Source organism: Mercenaria mercenaria, chromosome 7 (assembly GCF_021730395.1).
Source record: "Mercenaria mercenaria strain notata chromosome 7, MADL_Memer_1, whole genome shotgun sequence".
NCBI lineage: Eukaryota > Metazoa > Mollusca > Bivalvia > Venerida > Veneridae > Mercenaria > Mercenaria mercenaria.
In genome coordinates, this window is record NC_069367.1 from 25,434,624 (window position 1) to 25,458,423 (window position 23,800).

General features: G+C 33.7%; 1 protein-coding gene across 4 annotated transcripts; it reads left to right on the forward strand.

Moving 5' to 3' along the window:
- The first annotated feature begins 154 nt into the window (after positions 1–154).
- LOC123554673 (patched domain-containing protein 3-like) lies at positions 155–20,607 on the forward strand. Of its 4 annotated transcripts, none has more exons than XM_045344948.2 (9): positions 155–292; positions 7,213–7,403; positions 10,550–10,776; positions 11,545–11,701; positions 12,049–12,161; positions 12,659–12,837; positions 13,336–13,481; positions 16,420–16,620; positions 18,479–20,606. In XM_045344948.2, the coding sequence occupies exons 2-9, from the start codon at positions 7,214–7,216 to the stop codon at positions 19,948–19,950; spliced, it is 2,685 nt and encodes an 894-aa protein (XP_045200883.2). In that variant the 5' UTR covers positions 155–292; position 7,213; the 3' UTR covers positions 19,951–20,606. The 4 variants fall into 4 exon arrangements, with proteins under 4 accessions (XP_045200883.2, XP_045200884.2, XP_053403814.1 ...); XM_045344949.2 differs by lacking the exon at positions 155–292 and adding an exon at positions 1,422–1,576; XM_053547839.1 differs by lacking the exons at positions 155–292; positions 7,213–7,403 and adding an exon at positions 7,841–8,105 and having other exon boundaries at positions 18,479–20,607.
- Positions 20,608–23,800: the final 3,193 nt, after the last annotated feature.

Below are 23,800 nucleotides of genomic sequence, written 5' to 3' on the forward strand. Positions count from 1 at the left end.
AATTTACTCACAGATTTCGATTAAATCATAAAATTATTTTTATTTTCGTACGCCGAATCCAGGCTTTAGTCTGCGTTTTCCGAATAAATAACGTTACGCCATCACTTCCGGTTTATCAAACGTGCAGAACTACCTTAAAGGCAAGGGGGTTAATGTTACCTTGATCATGTAATGGATTTGGTTAAAACTTAAACGACTATCCGTTTACACTTTAAGTCATAGAATTCAATGAGCACTAAAACACATGTTAGTGTCACTTGAGTTTAACAGGAGTAAAGCTTCTTGGACACAAGTAAGTATTTATAATTATTATGCATAAATGTATACGACAGCTTATTTAAAATATAACGTGAGCGCAGTTATACCATGTTTCTAAAACAACCAGAAAGAACCTCTTTACGCAGTAATCAAATTACTCTTTTCTTCGAAAAGAAAAAAAAAATAGAAATAAGTATTTCCACTTTGAAAAAGACACCCGAAAGACTCCATGCACATGATTCGGATAGGCAGCGCCAAATTTTATAATCATTTGTAATGTATTCCATGAGTATGCGACAATTTTCTAGTCTATTTGGACAAGTCCGAGATGATATATTTTGGAGTCCTAAAACTTGTCAAATAGATAAATTTATGTTTAGTAAAAAAACAATTATTTGAAAAAATGCACAATGATAGACAAATAGAAAATAGGATCTCACACTAAGTAAAACAGTTCTTCGCAGTGTAACAGTAGGCCTATTTATGTAGTTTGACAGAATCGTCAATCGATTAGGGAAATCAGCATGATTTGCTTTGCCTTATTTAGATTACACTCACTACTAGTTACTACTACTCAGCATTGTGTAGTGCTTGTGTAATGGCATGTCATATTGGCGGATGGGGTTCAATACCCCAACAATTGATTTTTCCGTGATTTTATTAGGTAATATACACTTCTTTCTTTTGCTGTTAATTTGTAACTATATTTTTCCATTTTCATGTAAATTTTCGAGTAAATTTCATTTTAAAGCAAAATTATGCCATTAATTAATAATGTTATATTAGCGGTAAATTTCGCCAGCTGTGTCAGTAGATTCCTAGAGTCAGTCAACAGCACAAATGTTCTAGCTAAGCATATCAGATAAAAATACAGTCTGTTTTATTTGCACATGTATGCAACACATCCTATAGAATAATTTGTACTTACTGGAAAAGAAAAGGTGTTACAATCCTTTATTTATTATATCTATAATCTCCTGAGAAGATGGATTTACATACCGCTATGTTACATGAAATGTTATTGAAGAAAATACAAGAATATAAATTATAAATGTGCAACTCTGACGGATATCGAACCAACGCCCACAAAATAATAAAAAGGTTCCACCTATAGGGGCCTACTATCATGGCTATTACGGCTATAAGCATTTGTATTTCTAAGTACACCTCAAAAACCGAAGTATATGCTAGCGCAAATGTTTACACTTTTGTACAGTCGTGTGTTATCTATAAGCATATTGTGTGTAGCTGTTATCAGCTACATCGCTGCAGGTTATAAATACGCTACATAACGGATAAAGAGTAAACTAATAAAAATGTAAGTCATATTTCGTTTTCAATAAAGGATTTTTAACATCTGTTTCATGCTAAATTTGTAAAATTGAAGAGTAGGCACGTAAAACGCCCCAGATTTGGACTGCTCTATGATTTAATGAATATATTTAACACTTGTCTCATGTAATACATTGTAGTACATTATCTTTCGAGTTGGTTTGAAGATAACTGGAAGCTCTATTCATAGGAATTCGGCACATTTGTTTGGTCAATAGTGATGCTATATACATGATATATGATAAAATGATCAATAGACAGTCCGGGACCTAAAAGTAAATCCAGCACTCATTTACTATATACTGATAACTTTTTTTAGTCAGTATGAGTATATAGAAAATAAGTGCTGGATTTATTTTTGAGTCCTGCACTTTCTATTGATGTTTTTAGTGATATACTGCATAGTTATTGACCAAGCAAATGTGCCGCATGCCTATGGTTCTACCCAGGTTAGCACACGAAGTCCGATGCCGCCAGTGCTTGATATTTTGCTCGAAACGACATTATCATTAAACTTTTAAAGCTTGAATGTCAACTGTGTTTATATTTAGATGCATTTCAGTTTAAAATAAAAGTACTCCATATCTAGATGTTTACTGAAAATAAATGATTTTATGCACATGCATTTCGTGTTTAAAAGGACGTTTGACTTAGAAATACTAGTGAGACGATTGTCTTTGTACGTCAACATCAGCTTTTCAAATTTTTAAACAAAAGCATGTACAAGGGAAATATCAGTAACGTTTTGGTTTTAAACTTTATCGTTGAAAGTAGTATCTGTAAGTTTATATTTCGCATTCGTTAAAGACATCTAACCACTATAGTTTCATATAAACCGGTTTGCCCGCTAAAATTCATTAAAATTTAAATAAATAAGAGAATTCATTAAAATTTAAATAAGTAAGAGCAAGGCAGTTTTCAGCTGTAAATGAGCCTGGTGACAAATAAATAGTTTGAGGCCCGCATACAGATGACTGTTTTTTTTCGCCGTTAATTATAACAGTAAATCTTAACCTTTAGCCTGCTGGCAGCAAATGATTTTGCCTTTGCGACCAGTGCAGACCAAGGTCAGTAAATGTTCAGTGAACACCCCTTCAGTGGTACCGACCAGGTTGAATAATAGACCAATCCATTTCAGAAATTGAGCAGGGTAAAAGTTAATAATTATAAATGAATATGTACAGTGTGTTTTGCCCTGTTAATGTAAGTATCCAGTGCTTTGTCGTCAAAATCATGTTTTTTTTTCAAGGGAATAAAGTAACACGTCTTGGTAAAGCGACAAGAGATAAATGTATTTTTTCATGGCAATGTGACAGTAGAAATATTTCAGATACATGTATATCGAGCAAAGAACCAAATACGGTATGTTAATTAATACAAGTCCATTAAATCTTGCACACATAAAAACACGGTATGTTAATTAATACCAGTCCATTAAATCTTGCACACATAAAAACACAAAATAAGGATACTTGTGTGTCATCTACACATACATGACCACGAACTGTAGCTTTGTGGAACTAGAAAGAAAATATCAGTTAGTTCATTTGAGAAAACTGGTTTAGCTGGTTGAACAATATTTTTTCGTCAGAATTGTGTCGACTATGTTAACTTTAGATTACCCTTTAGTCCATGTTATCTTATATGTGAAATGCAAGTAAAAACTTTATGCAGAGTCTCAAAATAGTGCAACGTATTTCCGACATGTCAGTCAGTTTATCCTCTGCATTTATAATAAGTAGAGGTACTATTTCAATAAATTGGGTAGACGACTTTAAAACGTATATTCGTTCTTAACCTGACACTAGTTAGTTGACAATGATACTATATGCATACAAAAACACTAGATACTTCATCGTCTTTAGTGTATTTGTTTTTCGGCGACGCCGTCTAAATTCGTTTTCGTTACCTATGCCACGTGACTTCAGTTTGCAAATCAAACTACTTGATAACGCATTATAGATAATTTATCAAAATGGAAGATTTATGCAACACTCTGCCTGATTGGACGAGAGTCAATTTCTTTCACTCTGTTGATTGTGCTACGCTGAGTGAAATGTAAACAAAGCGTTTATCCTAAACGACGCTGTTCATAGTTTTACAGCTAACTTTTGCTCAGTATATTTAGCAAGAATATTGATATATCTCAAAATGATAAGTAAGTTTAATAAATATGATAAAAACCTGTCCAAATACCAACATATATCAAATTAAAGAAAGAGCTGAATACGGTCTGCGTATCACATGAATAAGGGTGTGATAAGCCTCTTTTATGTCGAGAAGTGCTTTTTAAAAGATTTTCCTTGTTACAATTGTCGTCTGTATATGAAAAGGTTTCTTGCTTTTGTGACTTATTCAGATTGCATATTAAAATGAGTACTTGTTTGCTTTGATATATTTGTTATAAATTATTTAACTGATTTATTATATATGAATATTTTTCTTTAGTATGGTATGCAAATATTGAACTCAGTTGAAATCTGTTTTATTATGTATATGCTATATAATGACTGAATCTCATCACACTGAAATGAAGGTACGCTGCATACAGTTTATCTATGTGATATGACTACGGTCAAACTTTGCTTATGAAACAGAAATATTGAAATAATTACAATTGTATGTTTTGCTTGACCTTCACTTTTTTTATAGGTGTGACGTCATTGTCCAAAGATTCATGAATAGCGAATATGCATTTGTTAAAGCGGGATCAGTTGGCCTATTTTAGAAATAAATAAAAATAATAAATAAATAAATCGTTTAATTGATTTTTTTCTCATGTATTCTAATAGAGGCCTACAGTATAGTTAGTAGTCTGTGTTTGTACCTTAAGCCATGCTAACGTACGGTAAGGCTTATGATGTGGCAAGTGTGTTGTTGTTATACGCTTTAATGCATCGCGTAGCGATTGTAATCGTTATGGGTTCAGTTCTGTATGCATAATGTTATGTATAAAGAAATAAGCAGCTTAATTGTTTGTATCTATGATAGATTATTTGTCTGTATCTGCAGGCTACGATTATTTATCATCTTAAAGGATATTATACGTGCGTGTTAAATACTGTAATGTAACTCTTAATTATATTTCATTAAACTCAGTTCGTGCCGTTTCAAATCATAGGTTATTATATGATTAATGACAATGTTTGCTTCATTAATAGTACAGTAATGCCAGTTTAGAGCCAGTGCAAATGTTAGATTACAATGCAGTCCTTTAGTTCATCCTCTCTATTTAAGATATTAACGAACATACTTAGTTTCTCTATGCAAAAATCAATAACATTTATATGTATTTTTTATGTTTTTGTGTGCGAGTGTAACTATGTGTACGCTTGTGTATGCGTGTGTTTGTGTGTGTGTGTGTGTGTGTGTGTGTTATTTGAATGTGTCACGTTGTATTTTTAATACATCTATTTGTAACAAGATACTTTATGTATACGTTACAAAAAATAAACTTTGAATCTTGAAAATCTTGAATCTTATCAAACTTGATTTGTAGCATCTTTATTAGGCCCGCAGCCAACTTTGTTCAGCTGGGACATTTGACCCCTTTTAGGGGCTGCTAGAGTTAAAACTAGAAATGCCTTTATACAGCGTCTCATGAACAGCTTGGTGGATCTTTGTCATACTTGGTCTGGAGCATCATTATAAGGTCCTCTTCCAAATTTATTTATATAGGAACTTGGGCCCTATTAGGGACCACTATAGCTAAAAGTAGATATGCCTTTCTTCGCATTAACCACTAAAATGTAATGGATTTTTATCAAACTCGATGTGTAACAATATCGTAAGGTCTCCTGCTATTTTGTTACAAATGGGGATAGGGACCAATTTAGCTAAAAATATAAACACGTTTAATGACTTCTTCTCATGAACCGCTTCATGAATCTTCATCAAACTACTGCTGTAATTATTCGTCTAAGGATAAACGAAACAAAATTGCAACCCTACGAAACCTTTGCGAAAAATTAGAAGAGAACCATTTAAATTGTTAAAGTGCGGTGTTTAGTTTTGCAATTTGAAAAATGTTAGATGAAAGATGAATGTTAAATGAAAAATTCATAAACTTCTTTCCTTATTACAATTCGCCGACTATCATTTTTAAAGATATTTCTTGTTTCAATTTTATTTAAATTTCTTTAAATACACGCACTCTAAAGTAATTTCACAATTTAAATATATGTTTAAAAACATAATCAAGTTTAATCTCATTTTCATTTCTGACAGACCTTGTTATTTGTTGCAAGTGTTGGATTTATAGTAAGAGAGGGTTTCTTCTTTTTTTTAAATTTTATTACTGTTATTTACTGTTGCTGTCAATTTTTAGCTATGTTCATAAATTATATCTCGGCGATATATGACCATTTTGTGTCTATTCGCTGTAAAACCCAACTCACTCACTCCTCTAAAATCGTTTTCACATATAAATGTCAAAGGTTTCAATATTTGATTCACGAAGTAGGACATATCATTGAGTTTATTTTTGTTACCTCCCTTTTTGGCTCGGACCATAAATGCTGATAGTAGTTAATGTCTTACCATTGATGGGGCATCAGTGTACGAGTTGTTAAGGTCGCTCATTTCGAATCACTTGCCCCTTACCGATGTGGGATCGCTCCTCACTCAGGGCGTTAATTTCTTCATGTGTGGAAGCCATCCTGCTGGCTTACAGAAGAACGGTGGTTCTACCCACATGCCCGCCCATATGAAATAATTCAAAGAGGGGCATCTGGGGTCTTTCTCCACCATCAAAGCTGGAAAATCGCCATACAACTGTGTCGGTGCGACGTTAAACACAACAAAAAATTGTCTTAACATTTATTTGAATAGCTGCTTTATAGGTTTTAACATAAAATTAAAATCCTTATGGGACTTCAGAATAAACCCACTTTTGATTCTTCATATTTTTCCAGTTTGCGATTCAAACAAAATCTTACGGCTAAAAACAGAACTTTATACGTGAAACGTGCAGTCATATATACAAATATTATATACCGTTCTCAAATGCGCTCGTTTGACTGGTCGAAATGAGTGCACGCGCGGGTCCGCAAAAAGAGATATTGGCCTGCAAAAGTAATAATGACTCTTGTGATATCACTTTTTCTTTAATATATGAATTATGGGCCAGTAAGATGAATGCATTTGAGAAGGTATATAGTATAACAATTATAGACTTATGATTCGGTCTGTATGTGCTTTTACGGACCTGTAAAAATGATATTGACCTCGGACTGCGTCCTCGGTCAATATCAATTCTACAGGCCCGTAAAAACATATATATTGACCTCATCATAAGTCAATAACTGTATAATATTATATACCCTTTTCAAATGAGCTCATTTGATTGATCGAAAAGGGTGCACGCGCGGGTCCGCAAAAAGCGATATTGACCCGCAAATGTGGTAATGACTCTTGTGATATCACTTTTTCTTATATGTATGAAATATGGGCCAGTCAAATGAGTGCATTTGAAAAGGGCATAAAATATAACAATTATAGACTTATGTTTCGGTCAATATGTGTTTTTACGGACCTGTAAAAATGATATTGACCTCGGACGTATAATATTGCATGGCATTTGTAAATGTTACAAATATATAAACGTTTTACTTTTTGTTTCAGAATGAGATCCCTGACACTTCATAAACAAGTTGAACGAAAGATTGGCGTTGTCTTTGAAAGTTATGGTCGTTTTGTTTACTACAATGCACCAAAAATAATTATAATATCGATTATAATAAACGGTGCCTGTGCAATAGGGATAGTTAATATGAAATGGGAAATAGATGCTAAAAAAGTTTATCTTCCCCAAGGTAAGTCAAAAGAAAAGGGATATACAGTACTAATATGTAATACTTGAAAAACTTCGGGAGTAATACAAATATGTATAACAAATTAGGTTATTAGTAGAACTTTTTTATCCTTAAAAAATGAAGGAATTAGGTTATTAATAGGACTTTTTTATTTATAAAAAATGAAGATCTTGACTTTAGAAATCTTTCTCTATTGCACTATTTATCTGTATTAAGTTTTCATCAAAAGTGTATAAATACCAGATGTTGTTTCAAGTGATGTGAAGCTGTATAATTATTGAAAGGTAGTTCATGAATTTGTCTGGCATTGTTGAGTCAAGAGTTTCAGAATTTTAAGTTCTTATAACCCTAAACACTAGTGTTTCCTAACCTAGCTATTTCAAAAATTGCAACATAGCGATTGGGTCAGAACTATAGACCAGTGGAAAGTGAGGGTTTTTCTCTTTCTAGATCGGTGCATATCTATCTCCCCCTTTTACTCAGAAACTGATTGAGTGGAGAAGGGCACCGCCGAGGGACTTGCGCCACTAAAGGGTCAAGCGTTGCTGAACGGACAAGTGTCGACCGTAGAATAACATTTTGCAGAATGGCCGCCGGAGCAAGGTCTCCATCAAATGTGCAAATTCCCGTATCTCTCCTCTTCTCTTTCTACACCTTTCTGTCCCAAAGACCTTTCGCACTGGACATTGTTTTCTCCCAAAGGTATCATTTACCTTCCTCGTAAATGTTCTACTATCATATGCAATTGATTTAATTTAATCTTCGACCACTCTTTCCACAAGGTTTTGCCCCAAAAAGTCTTCTTTTCTAAGACTTTCTTTACACGGGACCTTTTTACTCCTAAAAGCGTTATGAACTCTTATCAGAATAGTCCTATTAGAAAATGCGGTTGATTTAATTTATAAAACCAGTGGAATGCCTTTATGATATGTTTACTTATTATCACAACTTCCACGTGACTCTAAAATGTATCTCCATACTTTTAATAAGTTCTCTTATGTTTTCTGGCACATGAAGTACGTTCCATTCTACTGTAATAGAATTCTGCTTCAGCAGGTGCTAAGGTGCGTGAGGGGTTTTGCATATGTTTCTGTACCTTTCATTAACAGTCTCATTCAAAACGAGTGTAATATTATGTTGCTTGATATAAAACTATGTTTCAAAGAAATATTTTTACAGATTTTATTTCTTTATAGTAACTCTCTGTTTCCCGTCCAATCTTTGGGTAGCACCGATTTGGCTGATAAAACGTTTCTTTTCTCGAGTGAAAATGACAGCTGTAGAAATGGTGTCAGTACACTGAACAGTCAACTTCTGTTGAATGATCACCTTTAAGAGCAGTTATTTATGAGGAACAAACGTTTCTTTCATTACCTTTTTTAGCTCACCTGTCACATAGTGACAAGGTGAGCTTTTGTGATCATCTGCGTCCGTCGTCCGTCGTCAGTCCGTGCGTCCGTCCGTCCGTCCTTGCGTCCGTGAACAATTTCTTGTCTGCACGATAGTGGTTTCATTTATGATTTTATTTTAACCAAACTTGCACACAACTTGTATCACCATAAGATCACGATTCCTTTCTTGAACTGGCCAGATCCCATAATGGGTTCTAGAGTTATGGCCCCTGAAAGGGCCAAAATTAACTATTTTGACCTTGTCTGCACAATAGCAGCTTTATTTATGATTTGATTTTTACCAAACTGGCACACAACTTGTATCACCATAAGATCTTGGTTCCTTTTTTGAACTAGCCAGATTCCATTATGGGTTCTAGAGTTATGGCCCCTGAAAAGGCCAGAATTAGCTATTTTGACCTTGTCTGCACAATAGGAGCTTTGTTTATGATTTGACTTTAATCAAACTTGCACAAAACTTGTGTCACCATAAGATCTCGGTTCCTGTCTTGAACCGGCCAGATCCCATAATGGGTTCCAGAGTTATGGCCCCTGAAAGGGCCAAAATTAGCTATTTTGACCTTGTCTGCACAATAGCAGCTTCATTTATGATTTGATTTTAACCAAAGATGCACACAACTTGTATCACCACAAGATCTTGCTTCCTTTCTTCAACTTGCCAGATTCTGTCATGGGTTCCAGAGTTATGGTCCCTTAAAGGTCCAAAATTGGCTATTTTGGCTTTTGCAGCCATATAGAGACCTTCATTTATGGTTTTATTTGATACAAACTTTTAAAATATCTTCAACAACAATAAGTCTTGGATTCTGTGACAAATCAGATCCAATCATTGGTTCCAGAGTTATTTTATATCTGATTACCTCCCCTGATTGTAATCAAAATGGATTTATATCAGTTAGTACTTATAGGACTTATGTTAAATTTCATTATAGTTATTAGTTGGACAGAGACAATCAGGGTAGATAACTATGAACTGATTTTATGTCAAATTACCTCCCTTTATTTCAAATTAAAATGGGTATATCTCCATAACTAATGAAGATACTGATCTGAAATTTCATTTATGTCAACAGATTTATTTGGCAGAGCCTTCTTTTGTTCACTTACAATTTTTATTTTTTTAATTACTTCCCTTTTACGTTACTGTAAATAGCTTATTTTAGTAACTTTTTTATACATATTATGTATTTTGACATATATATACCTTGTAAGAATTTGTTTTGTTTTTTTGGTTAAATTTCTCCGCTTTGTTGTTCCTGTCCTTTAGACTTAGATATTTTTTTCTTCTTGTCCTCAAGTGCAATAATAACAGGTGAGCGATATAGGGCCATCATGGCCCTCTTGTTGATTATATAACGAAGACGTCAAAGTCGAAACTTAGTAAGAATGTGTTGTCTTGGTAATTTTAAATTCTTCTGATCTATGACCTTTTTAAGGAACTTTTGCCGAGATGAATCTTTGACGCTTTATAATTAGTCTTGACGGTCTGTCTTGACGTCTGATTGGCTGATGCAATTGTGTATCACATTATTTTCTGTTATAGTTGTATTTTAAAGTGCACTTTGTATACAGACATTGACACTTGCTGACTGAATATTTGTATCGTTTACTCCAAGAAAATATAATTACATTTACGTATTTACGTCATTTAAGATCACAATGGTCTGTAAGCTTTCCAAGTAATTATTTGAAGTCTTAGTAACATGCTAATGCTAAAAGTGTTTTATTTTCCAGAGACACAAACCCGAAAAGACAAAAGTCGAGTGGAAACGATTTTCCCAGATATGAGTGGTTCCATGTTTAACGTTTTACAGGTATCTGATGAGGGATATTGGGTCAGAGTTATAGTCAAGAGTAAATCTGGAAACCTTCTTAACAGAACCATACTAGAAGAAATCGGGTACTTGTCAAACATGATTCTAAACATAACAGCTGAGAACAGTGATGGATCAGTAATAAAAGTAATTTCCTTTATTCTTATGGGATAATTAAGCTCTTTTGAAGATTCATCCATAGTGGCTATTTTCTTAATTAAGAAAATGATACCAAAGTTCTGTTGTGTTCCTTTGTAATCAGTCTAAATTATAATTTTGTGAAATAAATTGAATTTCGTCGGCTCTAAATTTTGATGTTTAGGTTAAAACGGCGCTTTCGTGGGGATATGAATTTGTTGATTTCAAATTATGCACATACAAGAAACGGAAACTTTACTTATTGTCGTAGATTAGGTCAACCAGAAAATTTGTATCCATATACTGATTTCACTGTGTGTCTATTGGTTAAAAATTTGAGCCCTCAATAATAATGCTTACACGCTGCCAGTCGCACTATGGATATTGCTTAGATGGAATTAGCATATTGTGAACTTAGTTGAATTTAACAAGCATGCGGCTAATGTGAAATGTTCGAAAACGACATTAAGATAATGTACCTACATTTGTATGAACCGAACCTTATGGTACGTTTTAATAAAACATTGAATTTAATTTTTTTTGTTGAGTTTAACGTCGCACCGACACATAGGTCATATGGTGGCTTTCCAGCTTTGACGGTGGAGGAAGACCCCGGGTGTTTCTGTGTGCATTAATTTCATCACGAGCGTGCACCTGGGTAGAATCACCGATATATGTTTCCGAAAGGATCTTCGTTTGGATTTATGTTATTGTATTTAATGATTATTTACCTCCTTATTAGGTTAAAAATGTTTTTGTTTGACTGTATTTGTTAAGTTTTCAGATATCTGCGCAATAAACAACAATAAATGTTCAGTTGTTGGAAATATATTTTGGGATGAAGAATTTCTTACAGCGTCAGATGAAAAGAGGGTTACTTTCCCGTCTTTCATTTCATCAAGAGGCATTTTCAGATATTCCTCTAGTATTGGCGGTAAGTGTATTCTTTATAATATTTATACTTGATAATCAAATACATTTAAAACAACATGTCATCCGGTATATATTAAACATTAATATTTTAAGTCTGATTTATGAGGAGAAGGTATTGAGAGCGGAAATACACGACCAACACCGGATATTTTACAGATTTTATTATCACTGGACTCCACTAGTTTCGATCTTCAAAAGATCTTCATCAGGAGAATATAATACAAAAAAATAGTTGACTAAGGTGCATTAGAACGGAGCAGTGTCACGTGGTATACATAGTTCTGAATATAAGCTTTCTTTCAGTTTTATTGACTCAACCTGCTTGAATACTATATTTTTAAATGTTAGGAAATGTAACAACAGACGAATCTGGAAGATATCTTACAAGTATGGATTACTTGAAGTTGGATTATATGATTAGGACAGACGATCACATATTTGAGCACTTAGGTAAAATTTGGGTAAGCCATCATAAGGTATAAAGTTTTAAAGAATCATTTAATAATTTAAAAGTGATTTTAATAATATATACGTTCAGTCAAGTCTAGACCGCTATTATTTTGCTTGGTAGAGTCCCATGTTTCTATTGGATATGTTATGTTTTAGATCTATTTACACTATCTGTGATACAACCATAAAAGCAAATGGACATTGTTTTGCAAAGCAGCAGCAAACATGTAAATATATATTCGTAAATCACTTCTGGCATTGCAGTCTTTGCACTAGTCATGATGTACTTTTTCTTTTTTTCTAACAGCGCATTGTTGTGCCATATCATTTCCGCAGTTTTTACGCTTTCCTGGTGTTTTCGTGTTCCATATAAAATGACCCGATGTATTTTTAATGTAGAATCTTTTTATTCTGTTTACTTTTATATACATGTACTCATTTAATCACATGTTACTACATTAATGGGTTATCTCTCTTCTAAACATCCGATCGTTGTTGCATTATTTAGGCAGATGCATTCAAAAAAGAATTATCAACCTATAGAAATGAGTATTTTGATATTGCGTATGGTCACTTCAACTCTATTAGTGAAGAGATTGATAAGACTATTTTCGGAGACATGGCCATCTTTGTGGGAACATTATCCATGATGGTTGTTTATGCTTGCATTGCAACTGTACCGGCAAGGTTATTGTTTTCTTTTTTACAGTATTTCCAGTCGTTTATTCTAAAAAAAAAATGAATGTATAAATTTATATCAAAGTGTCATTTTATACGTTCCGTAGTCAATATGTATAACTGATTAAACAAATTGTATACAACATATAAAATATGTTTCTGATATATGTATATCAAATATGAGTAATTAAATCTGTAAAAAGATGAAGCCGTCCCTCTCAGATGTGGGTTTTGGCTGAAAAATAGAAAGCTGTGCAGATTGTTCACAGAAAGTCGGTGGTTCTTTCCAGGTGCCTGCTCGTGATGAAATAATGTATGGAGGGGAACGTAGGGTCTTCCTCAAACGCCTTTAGCTGGAAAGTCGCCATATGACCTATGTAATTGTGTCGGTGTGACGTTAAACCAAATAAAAAAAGAGAAAATGATGAAGTGAGTTTCTGTATTATTGTTTTGAAATGTTAGGATACAATGGTTGGTTAACAGTGTCTTAATTTTTCATTGACACAGTTTGCAACATGTTGGAGACAGAATATGGTTGGGTATGGCAGGCATTTTAGCAGCAGGGTTGGCCATTCCTTCAAGTTTTGGTCTGTGTGCAGCAGCTGGTGTTGATTTTGTTAGTATTGTTGGCGCGGCTCCGTTTTTGGTGATTGGTAAATGCATATATATATATATGATAAATATATATAGAAAAGATATTTAACGCATAAAACTTCTTTGAAAAGGAACAAAATAGTGACAAAAAACCATGTTGCCCGCAGTACGGGCGGCTTCGTTCTTTGAATAAGGCATTCCCGCATGGTCTTTCGTCTTTATCTTATTTATGATCGGCCGGCATATATATATTATCCACCGAAACGGCTCTTTTGGATTTCCAATGTTGCTGATGAATGAGTGCTGAAACAGGTGTTTATCATATTTCAACACGTTTATAACAATTTCATTTAACTTTACTCGCTCTCTAAACTGACCGGTTATATATGTAATTGCATTTTATGCGTTAAATATCTTTTCTGTTTTTTAATCCTACTCCATTCTTCATGCTTTACACGCGTTGTACAAAAATAATTGTTATCTCCTCCAACTTTAACAAATTATGATAGACATAACTGATTATGTCATATTATCTTATCATTTATTTGTTACAGTAATAAGCAAAGCATGATATACAGATTCGTTAAAAACAGGTATACACAAGACGAATTCAAATATTATAATATCGTATCGAAAATTCATGTTAAAAGAATGAAGTTATATCAAATATCAAAAAATCATCTAGGCGGCGAGTGAAATACTACCTATAAAGTTTTAGTTTGTGATATTAATTAATATCTAAATAATGCAAAATTAATACATTGATAACTCTGTCACAGAATTGAAGCATATCCTTGCAGGTCTCGATGCATTCATCAATCAAATTTAAAAGAGAAATGCAAGCATAGAGGGACCTTTCCGGCTTATTTAGTGTAGCCTTTTAAAAGACCGAGTAGTTTTAAGTAAAGTAAATTAAAGATATTAGGGTGACAGTAAAGTAATTGCTTAAGACTCTTCCCATATAAATAGAGCAAAAACATCTTAAAAATCCACTTTGATTGCATCATTTGATAGAACGAGCAAGTAGTTTGCTTATTTAATTGTTGGAATGAAGAATTAAACGCCCCTAGTGAGGCTCGAACCCACATCGATGAGGGGCATGTGGTTTGAAGTTATCAACCTTAACCACTTGGCCAATGAGGCCCATGCTCCACAAAGTATTATATTTTTGTTACCTTATACAGAAAAGAAATGTTTGCCTAACTAATGAGGTCAAATGATATTACTCCACTGACCTTGGAGTGATATACATGTATATAAAACTACACTTGATATTTAAACCCAAATATGTTTCAACTTTAATATACTTAGTTTAAACAAAAAAGAAAATAGTACATTCAATTGATTATATTGACACGGTCGAAGGGGAAGAACTCTGTTAGGCTTAGACAAAAATGCATACGGTGGGCCGGAGTACTTTCAATAATATAAAATGAAATTTTCACACTTTTCTCTAGCTTGCTCTCCAATTTTGATCTGACATGCAAAAGACCCACTGACATTTAGTCTCCTAAGTACACCTCAATATCATTATGAGGGGATGTAAGTGACCTATAATGTGTTAGTATTGAACAAGTTTTATCCATTTCATAACTAGTATTTGATCGTTAAATATTACCTATTCATTTTGTTTACATATATCAGATTCTGTTCATAGCTTTGCTTGCTTTGAAAGAAATAAAGTAAATAAAAAGGCCTAGAGCAGTCGGGTTAATGATTTTTTTCTATATATATAAAAGGTAAAAAGATGCTTGTTTCAAAACGGTGGGTTAGAGATATGATAAATTAAAATGTTCAATAGAGCATGTGCAACCATGTTAGGATATCGTAAAATTACTAATGTATCTAGCCACATTGATTACACTGCACTCAGTTGTCCGCTATCAGAGGTTTGTATAATTCCCATATTTTGCCAAATTTCTCCACAGTTAATGTTTTCAGGGCATTTAGTCTCTCTGTGCTGTAAAGTGTAGTAAGTTTTTTTTAATGAGTCTACATTTGAGAGACAAAATTTCATCCTTGACTGATATGTGAAATTTATCTGTCAACATTATGACATTCAAAGCATTGTTTGATTCACTAATTCCAAATAATACATTTTCCTTCGTCCAATCAAAGATATAAATATTGCATTTGTGAGTAATAAATCTCTTGAAACTGTGTATAAAAGTTTGACTTTTTTCACATTCCAAAAAAAGTGTTCTGTAGTCTCTGGGAGTCTCCCACCGAAAGTACACAAATTGTTATCTCGAAGATCTATTTTTGATAAGAAGTGATTTGTAGTAATTATTCTATGATTTAGTCCAACTTGAAACCATTGTTATTTAGAATCCCTTGTCCAAGTAAATGGTATCTTATACTAGATGAAATTCCAATCCCTGTTATTTAAATTGAACTCTAAGTTCCATTTTCTTTGGGAAGTCGGTACAGAGATATTATTAAGCAACATATAGTCTTAAATAACTGTGCAACCTTTTTCATTTTTATTTAAGTTTGATAATAAGTGGCTGACAAGGCTGCTTTTGATTTATCGCTTATGTAAAATGTTTATAGATTGTAAACAAGTTCTTATTGAATACACTATATTGTTTTATTGCAGAAAATATGTTTGAACGTGATACATGTATTTGTTTTGAAATTCTTCAAAAGTAAACAATGTACCATTAGAATTCATAAGCTCATTCACAAAAATAATGCCTTTATCGATGAACTTTTTATCACAGACATATTTACAAGGTATTGTTTAAATAAAGGATTTTACCAGATAGGTAAAGATAAAAACTCTTCCCATTATTTCAACCTGTGTCAAGATGTTTAGGGCGTTAAAACATCCCTCTGAAATTCGTTTAGTAAATTTAGTATGTTCCTTTTAACAAAATCACATCTCTACTTCCAAAAAAACATGAACATTGGGAAAAATAATATCAATCAAGTCTACATATTTCATATTATTATTGCTTATCCTCTGATTATGTAATCTTACTTTCTGATTTATAGGAATTGGGATCGACGATATGTTTATATTGTTAGCTGGTTTATATGAAGCTCGGGGAAAACCAACTTTGGAAGAAAAAATTTCAGATACTTTACGTACTTCAGGCGTTGGAATTACAATTACAACAGTAACTGATCTTATAGCATTCATGGCAGGGGCTGGAACAAATATCATTGCCGTTAGGAGTTTTTGCACCTACGCAGGTAATCCAACGTCACTTCTTTAACTATTGCATACATTCTTAAATATTCTAGAAAAAGAGACCCGTCCTGTACATGCTGTAGAGGGCAACTCTTAAATCTATAATTTTCCAATGGAAGCACGACACTATAATAATCAGTCAAAAGAAAATTATACATTGTGTTCCAAATTTAAAAGAATGAAATCCCTGGAAGTAGTGTGGGCAAACGAATCCATAAACATCATACCCGAATACACTGCCTCTCCAGTTTATACTTGATTGTGATGAAAGCGTCTTGCTTATTTTCAACCACTCTCGTGTCAGTTCCCTGGAAAACCCAGGACTGATGTTATGTGAGAAGGTGCGATCGTAACCCCAGTGTACTCGAATCCACCATCTTAGGATTGAGCAGCTGACATCTTAACCATTTAACCACCGAACTTCCTGCTTGGACTTACCTCTTTCAGGAGTATTTGCAGTTAAAGGAGGATCAGCAAGGAATGTGACACTAGCTTGCACTCAGTGGAATTGAGTTTAACTTGCAGACTAGTGCAAATCACATTCAATTTTGTTATGTGAATTACAGAACCACCACTTCTAACATCTAAATTTCATTTATTTCTTTAGATATTGTAATTCTGTCCATCCAATATCGTCTTTTCGACTGTCTGTGTGACCCTCTGTTACAAAAATTCACGTCCATGTTGTATTGTTTACCTCCTTGGGCAATTATTTAGTAACTTGGCACCAATAATTGCTTGCAGAAAGCAAATTTAAGTGAGTTAATCAAAGGTCAAAAGTTTATGATGTGATCAAAAATCAAGTCAGTACGTTTCTTGAACTTAATTTTAGCCGCCTCGGTAGTCTAGTGGTAGATTACCCGCTCCGAACGCTCCGGGATGCCGTAAATACGCTCAATGGCCGCGTCATGACAAAGACGTGAAAATGGTATGGCGCTGAGCGTTACTATGATAGTTCCAGGATTAGGCAGCTCGGTGTTAGTGATGTGTGATTGAATTTTATAGTAAGTCACATTTCTACGCCATGATATTCCAGTGAGGTGGAAATTGTGCTCACTGTTAAAGTAGACAGCGTACGGCGTTTACATGTATATATTATTGAAAAAAAATGTAAAGGACGCTAAACCCGAACATTTTAGAACCATCGAGTTCTTTCCATGTTATTTAAAATTGTACATTTTGTCTTACGGTCTAACTTGCGTAAGGGGCTTGAGTAGTATTGTACATTATTATCTTTCCGTCTTATAAACTCAGTTCAACTAAATCTGCTATTATTTTGATTGGTTGCGTTTATACTACAAAATGATCTTCTTATAGGTTTGGCTTGATTAGGATTTATTAAGTAATTCTGATGATAAACATGCATACAATATATAAAAGTGTAATAAAATGTCTTTCTAGCCATAGATGAAAACAGACATATTCTAGATTTTTTTTCAGTGTATTCAAGATTTGACCATTAAGTGTTGTATTGTCCTTCAAGGAACAGGTCTTTTTCGTGCAAGTGACAAACTGCCATGTTTCAATGGCAGCTATTAACAAAGATAATATTTGGACATTGCACATTATTTATTTTAGCCATCCAATAGATACTCACGCCGTTAGGACAGTCAGTTTGAGGGCTCGTGAGTTTTAAGACGTATTTAGAATTGGTTAGCTATAAAATGTAATATTTTAGGGTATTAGCAAACTCTAAAATTTACCGATCTGCTTTTACGCACTATAAAATGTTAAATTGTAGATGAGTCTTTGTGAAACCCTTTAATGAATGCTAGTTTGTCAATACATATGCCTGTTGAATTTATTTGTAGTTTTTCTATCCCTACTTTGTACCGTAAAATGATATTTTTTGTCTTTTAGGACTCGCCGTTTTGTTCTGTTACATCAACAACGTTACGTTCTTTGCTGCCTGTATGGTTATAAATGAAAAACGGATAGCAAATAATCATCACTTTATCACATTCAAGAGGAGGCTAAAGAATCGAGATGCTTTACATGACGAAATATCAGACAACACAGAACTCAATGAATACCCTAAAAACTTCATTGACAAATTTGTTCACTGGATAATTCCAAAAGTAGTGCTGAAATTTCCAAATAAGATTATTATAATAATTCTGTTCACTGGATATATTTCCGCATCTATTTATGGCTGTACTCATTTGAAGCAAGGTCTACTATTTTCGCAGATCGTAAATGACGACTCTTATTTCTTCAAGTTGGCGCATTGGAATGAACAATACTTTCCGCGACAGTACGCTGTAGCGTTCGTGATACCAGATGTGATTGATTATTCAGACCCAAAGACGTTTGACATGATAAATGATGTTATTAAAAGCGTTCAGTCTAATATACATTTCGACCCAAATTTTGAGGTTAACTGGTTGAAAGCATACCGTGGCTCTCCATATTACAATGGCTCCTTGAAATCGGCTTTCTTTGCCGGACTTAAAAAATTCACAAATGATAAAAATTATGCCACGTATCAAAATGATATTATTTTCAATAGATTTGATAGCTCAGTAAAGTCCTCGCGCTTTTACGTACTTTCTGCAAACTTACCAAATAGCCAAGAGGAAGGTAGAATGATGTTAGAGGCCCGCGATATTGCTAACACTGCATCAATTGAATGTATAGCGTATTCACCGTTTTTCGAATATTTTGAGCAATATGTTTGCGTTCTGGGCCTGACTTTGAAATCCATAGGAATTACATTCGCAGCAGTGTTTGTTATAACTTGTATGTTTATGCCACATCCTGTACTGGTTACCTTAGTTACACTTGTTGTGATATTGATAATGACCGGTGTATTTGGTGTTATGTATTACTTAGATATCGCTTTAAGTGCTGTCACTATGATTCAATTAATTATGACTGTTGGTTTTGCAATTGACTTTTCAGCTCATATCTGTCACGGCTATATGGTTGCTGACAATAAAAACGCGAATGCAAGGGTAAAAGAAACAATAGAAAGAACTGGTGCCCCAATTTTACATGGTGCATTATCTTCTATACTAGGTATTTCATTACTTATCTCGGCAAAGTCTTTTGTTTTCAGAACATTTCAATCGATCATGTTTTTTGTGCTTTTCTTTGGTATAACCCACGCTCTTTTCCTAGTGCCAGTTATATTACCATGGGTTTGGCCTAGTAAAGAACCTTCTGCGCCCAAGCAGTTGATAGATAACTGCAATCAAATCCTGCCTTTGACGGACAAAACTAACGTTAAAAATGGTAGCCCAAGTACATGCTATGACATTAACAGCCAAACGGTATCTTTAGATGTTGAAGAGGTGTTGAAAGATATCAATATAAGAGAAACAGTTCTTTAAATGATTAATAAAGGGACGTTATCATGATATTTTTACACAAGAAAAGCTACCTAAGGTAAAGTGATAAAATTTTGTTTTTGGAGTTCTTTTTATCTAATTAAAAGATTGTGAAATAAATGTTTATATACTAGGGCCGTTAGAGGTGTTGCACACTCCATTACTTCTTAGGAACATACTCAGTCAAACAGTGTTTGCTATTATTTTGCTTGGTTGCAATTCTTTGCATCCAAATGATCTTCTTGAAATTTAATTATATATGCTATTATATTTTATATTTACTGATTTCATAATTCAGGTGAACTTATTTTAAAATTGCCAATTAATCCGTTGTTGTCGTTGGTATAATAATAGATTAGACGATTAATTGAAACTCGGAACAATCTTTTTAGCATACAACCGTTAGGAGCAACAATTAGGAATGGGGTTTCTGTGATGTGTTGTGTATCTGCCTTTTGGCATCTACATAATTATAAACAAATGAAATATATAAGTACATCACATAATTGCTTTTTGTCCTGCGTTATTAAAGGAAATGAATACAGATTTTTTTAAATCAAATAATATGTTGGCCTAATGTTATTCGCTCTTATATGCAGATGACACCAGGGAGTGGACAAACGAATAAAATTTGCATACCGCAATCTTTTCATACGTACCGTTGTTCTTTCACGTTTCAGGTGCAAGACGTTTTCTTATTTATTGTGTTGCACTTTGATTACCTCTGATTTTACTTTTTCATTACTTTTTATACCCCAACCAAACATGTTTGGAGGTGGGTATATAGGAGTCAGTTTTGTCGCGTCCCGTCGCGTCCCGTCCCGTCGCGTCCCGAAATCTATTATCTCAGTTATTACTAAATGGATTTGATTCAAACTTAAAATAGATGTTCCACCTTATCACCCTTATCATGTTACACAAGGTGCATAACTCTGACACCAAGTTTTCATGAATTATGTCCCCTTTTACTTAGAATTTAAAGTTAATTTTGTTGTATTTTCACTATACCTCAGTTATTACTAAATGGATTTGATTCAAACTTAAAATAGTTGTTCCACCTCATCACCCACATCATGTGACATAAGGTGCTTAACTCTGACATCATTTTTTTATGAATTATATCCCCTTTTTACTTTAAATTTAAGGTTGATTTTGATGTATTTTCACTATATCTCAGTTATTACAAAATGGATTTGATTCAAACTTAAAATGGATGTTCCACCTCATCACCCACATCATGTGACACAAGGTGCATAACTCTGACACCAATTTTTCATGAATTATGCCCCTTTTTACTTAGAATTTAAGGTTAATTTTGATGTATATTCACTGTATCTCAGTTACTACTAAATGGATTTGATTTAAACTTAAAACAGATGTTCCACCTCATCACCCACATCATGTGACACAAGGTGCATAACTCTGACACAATTTTTCATGAATTATGCCCCTTTTTACTTAGAATTTAAGGTTAATTTTGATGTATATTCACTGTATCTCAGTTACTACTAAATGGATTTGATTTAAACTTAAAACAGATGTTCCACCTCATCACCCACATCATGTGACACAAGGTGCATAACTCTGACACAATTTTTCTTGAATTATGTCCCCTTTTACTTAGAATTTAAGGTTAATTTTGATGTATTTTCACTATATCTCATTCTGATTAGCTTAAAGCTAAAGGAAAGTAACCTTTTCTTAACTTTTGTACTGAGTTTCTTCCCCTTAAATTCCAGGAATTAGTCTATTTTTAGAAATCCTATTTTTAGATTTTCAATATATTTGGTATTTTTCTAACTTTTTTATTATCAGTCCTACGTAAAAAGTAAATACATTTTTCGGTGGTAACATGGGTCGGTAAGACATTTTTCTGTATTCACTTTTAGTGTATCTCTAATATTAGAGATTTTTATATTTACCTCATCCCTCATCCAGGGCACATAATTATACTAGTATTACTTATATGTGGAAGTCCAGGATGAAATACTCTAAAGACGAGTACACTTCTTTTTAAGTATTAAGATTTTTTGACATTTTTATATTATTCTAAGTATTTTTAAGATTACTTATGGTTGCCATTCTTCTGTGACAAGACCGTATGGTGGGAGTATGAGTCACTCCTGTGACAGTTCTAGTTTTATTTGATATGTATAAAAGGTTCAGCTTATGATATGCTCTTCTTCTTTCTTCTCTGGTCAACAACTGTCCGGAGTCTGTCTTCTTCCATCTTCTTTCATGAATGTAAAAAACTCTAAACACATTTGCAATTTTTGAAGGATTTCAATTGCCGAGCAAGTATTTACATCACCACAGGAGGGATTGTATTACTCTAATATTAGCTCACACGTCTTATCGGGTATTATGTATCGGTAGCGTTCTTGGACCAAGTTTTACTTTATAGATATAATATGAATTTATTTATCTAATTGCATTTTTGCATTCCAATTTTTTACGGTTGAACATATAGTGTAAATACGCCCGTTTTGGTAAAACAGACGTACAGTGTGATGACACGTGTGTCCGTCAGTCCGTCTGTCATATTTCGTGTCCGGAGCATCACTTAATAACCATTCAAGGTATTTACTTTTGACTTTGCTTATAGGTAGATGACGATGAGGCAATATGCTGAATTTAGTCGGTAGGTCAAAAATCAATGTCACAAATGGAGTTCATAGGTCAAATTTGACCCTTTTATTTCGTGTTCGGAGCATAATTTAAATAACCATTCAAGGTATTTTAAATTTTGCATATCAAACGTGAATAAGATATACCAGACCTGAAGAGCAAAGGTCAGTGGTACAGCAAGGTCAAAACCGTCTGTATTATTTTGTGTCCATAGCATAACCATTCAAGGTACTGACTTCAAACTTGGCATAAAAGTAGGTGTCGATGAGAAGATGTGCAAAGTGCACGAACTTGGTCAAAAGTCAATATCACAAATCTGTCGTTTGTGTTTTGTAACTAGTAAACTATTCTATGTATTGACTTTGAACGTTGCAGAAAGATGGATGGTGATGAGGTGGTTTTACAAACGCAGCAATCCACATTATCCCCATATCAACCCCTAACCCCTCCTAAACCCATCTTTCCCAAAACGTCACTTCAGTATTTTTATGCCTTCGTATTCGAGCATAAACCAGATCAATAGATCAAAGGTAAAAGTTACAGCAATGTCCGATTAGTCGATATACAGAGCGCATGAACTTGAGTATTGACTTCAGACTTGGAATATAGGTAAAAATATTCATTTTTTAGCTCTTTCTGCATGAGTATTCCTTCACTGTCGCCTCTCAGTCGCCACCCCTTCCAACCCTCATCCACTGCTACGTTATATAGTCACTTGTCTTAGTCACGTGACCATGGTTTCACTGCGTTATGGTCAACCCCATATTTTTTTGGTATTTTTTGATTGCCTAAAGACAGACCTTCAAGACAAGGGTAGTCTCGCAGGAAGTGAAAGACTGAATATCAATTATTTAAATACAATCATCAAGTGTATGAAATTAAAGTCCTCGGTTAATAGTACAAGTCGATAAAAACAGATGTTTTTTTTTTTCATTTTATAATTTCTAGAATATTAAAAACCAATGTTAACTACGAATAATAGTATGCTTGGAAAGTGAGTTGTGTAAACAAAAAAATCAAAACGAATCAGCGCTATTGTAGCGCGCACGTGGGTGCGTGTATTAAAATCGTTATTTCCTGTGAGAAGTAATACATAAAGAACATAGTAGTTACGCCATAAAGTAATTCATGGATTATTCGTTTATTATTGTATCAATAAATCTACAAATCATTAAATTAACAAATCATCGAATTATTCATTAACCATCTGATATTTGAATACACT

Bases quoted from the DNA above. Each gene is read 5' to 3' on its own strand.
- LOC123554673 (XM_045344948.2), top strand. From the start codon at position 7,214: ATGAGATCCCTGACACTTCATAAACAAGTTGAACGAAAGATTGGCGTT. The intron at 13,482-16,419 runs GTAAATGCATAT...TCTGATTTATAG, and splicing joins GGCTCCGTTTTTGGTGATTG to GAATTGGGATCGACGATATG. The intron at 16,621-18,478 runs GTAATCCAACGT...TTTGTCTTTTAG, and splicing joins GAGTTTTTGCACCTACGCAG to GACTCGCCGTTTTGTTCTGT.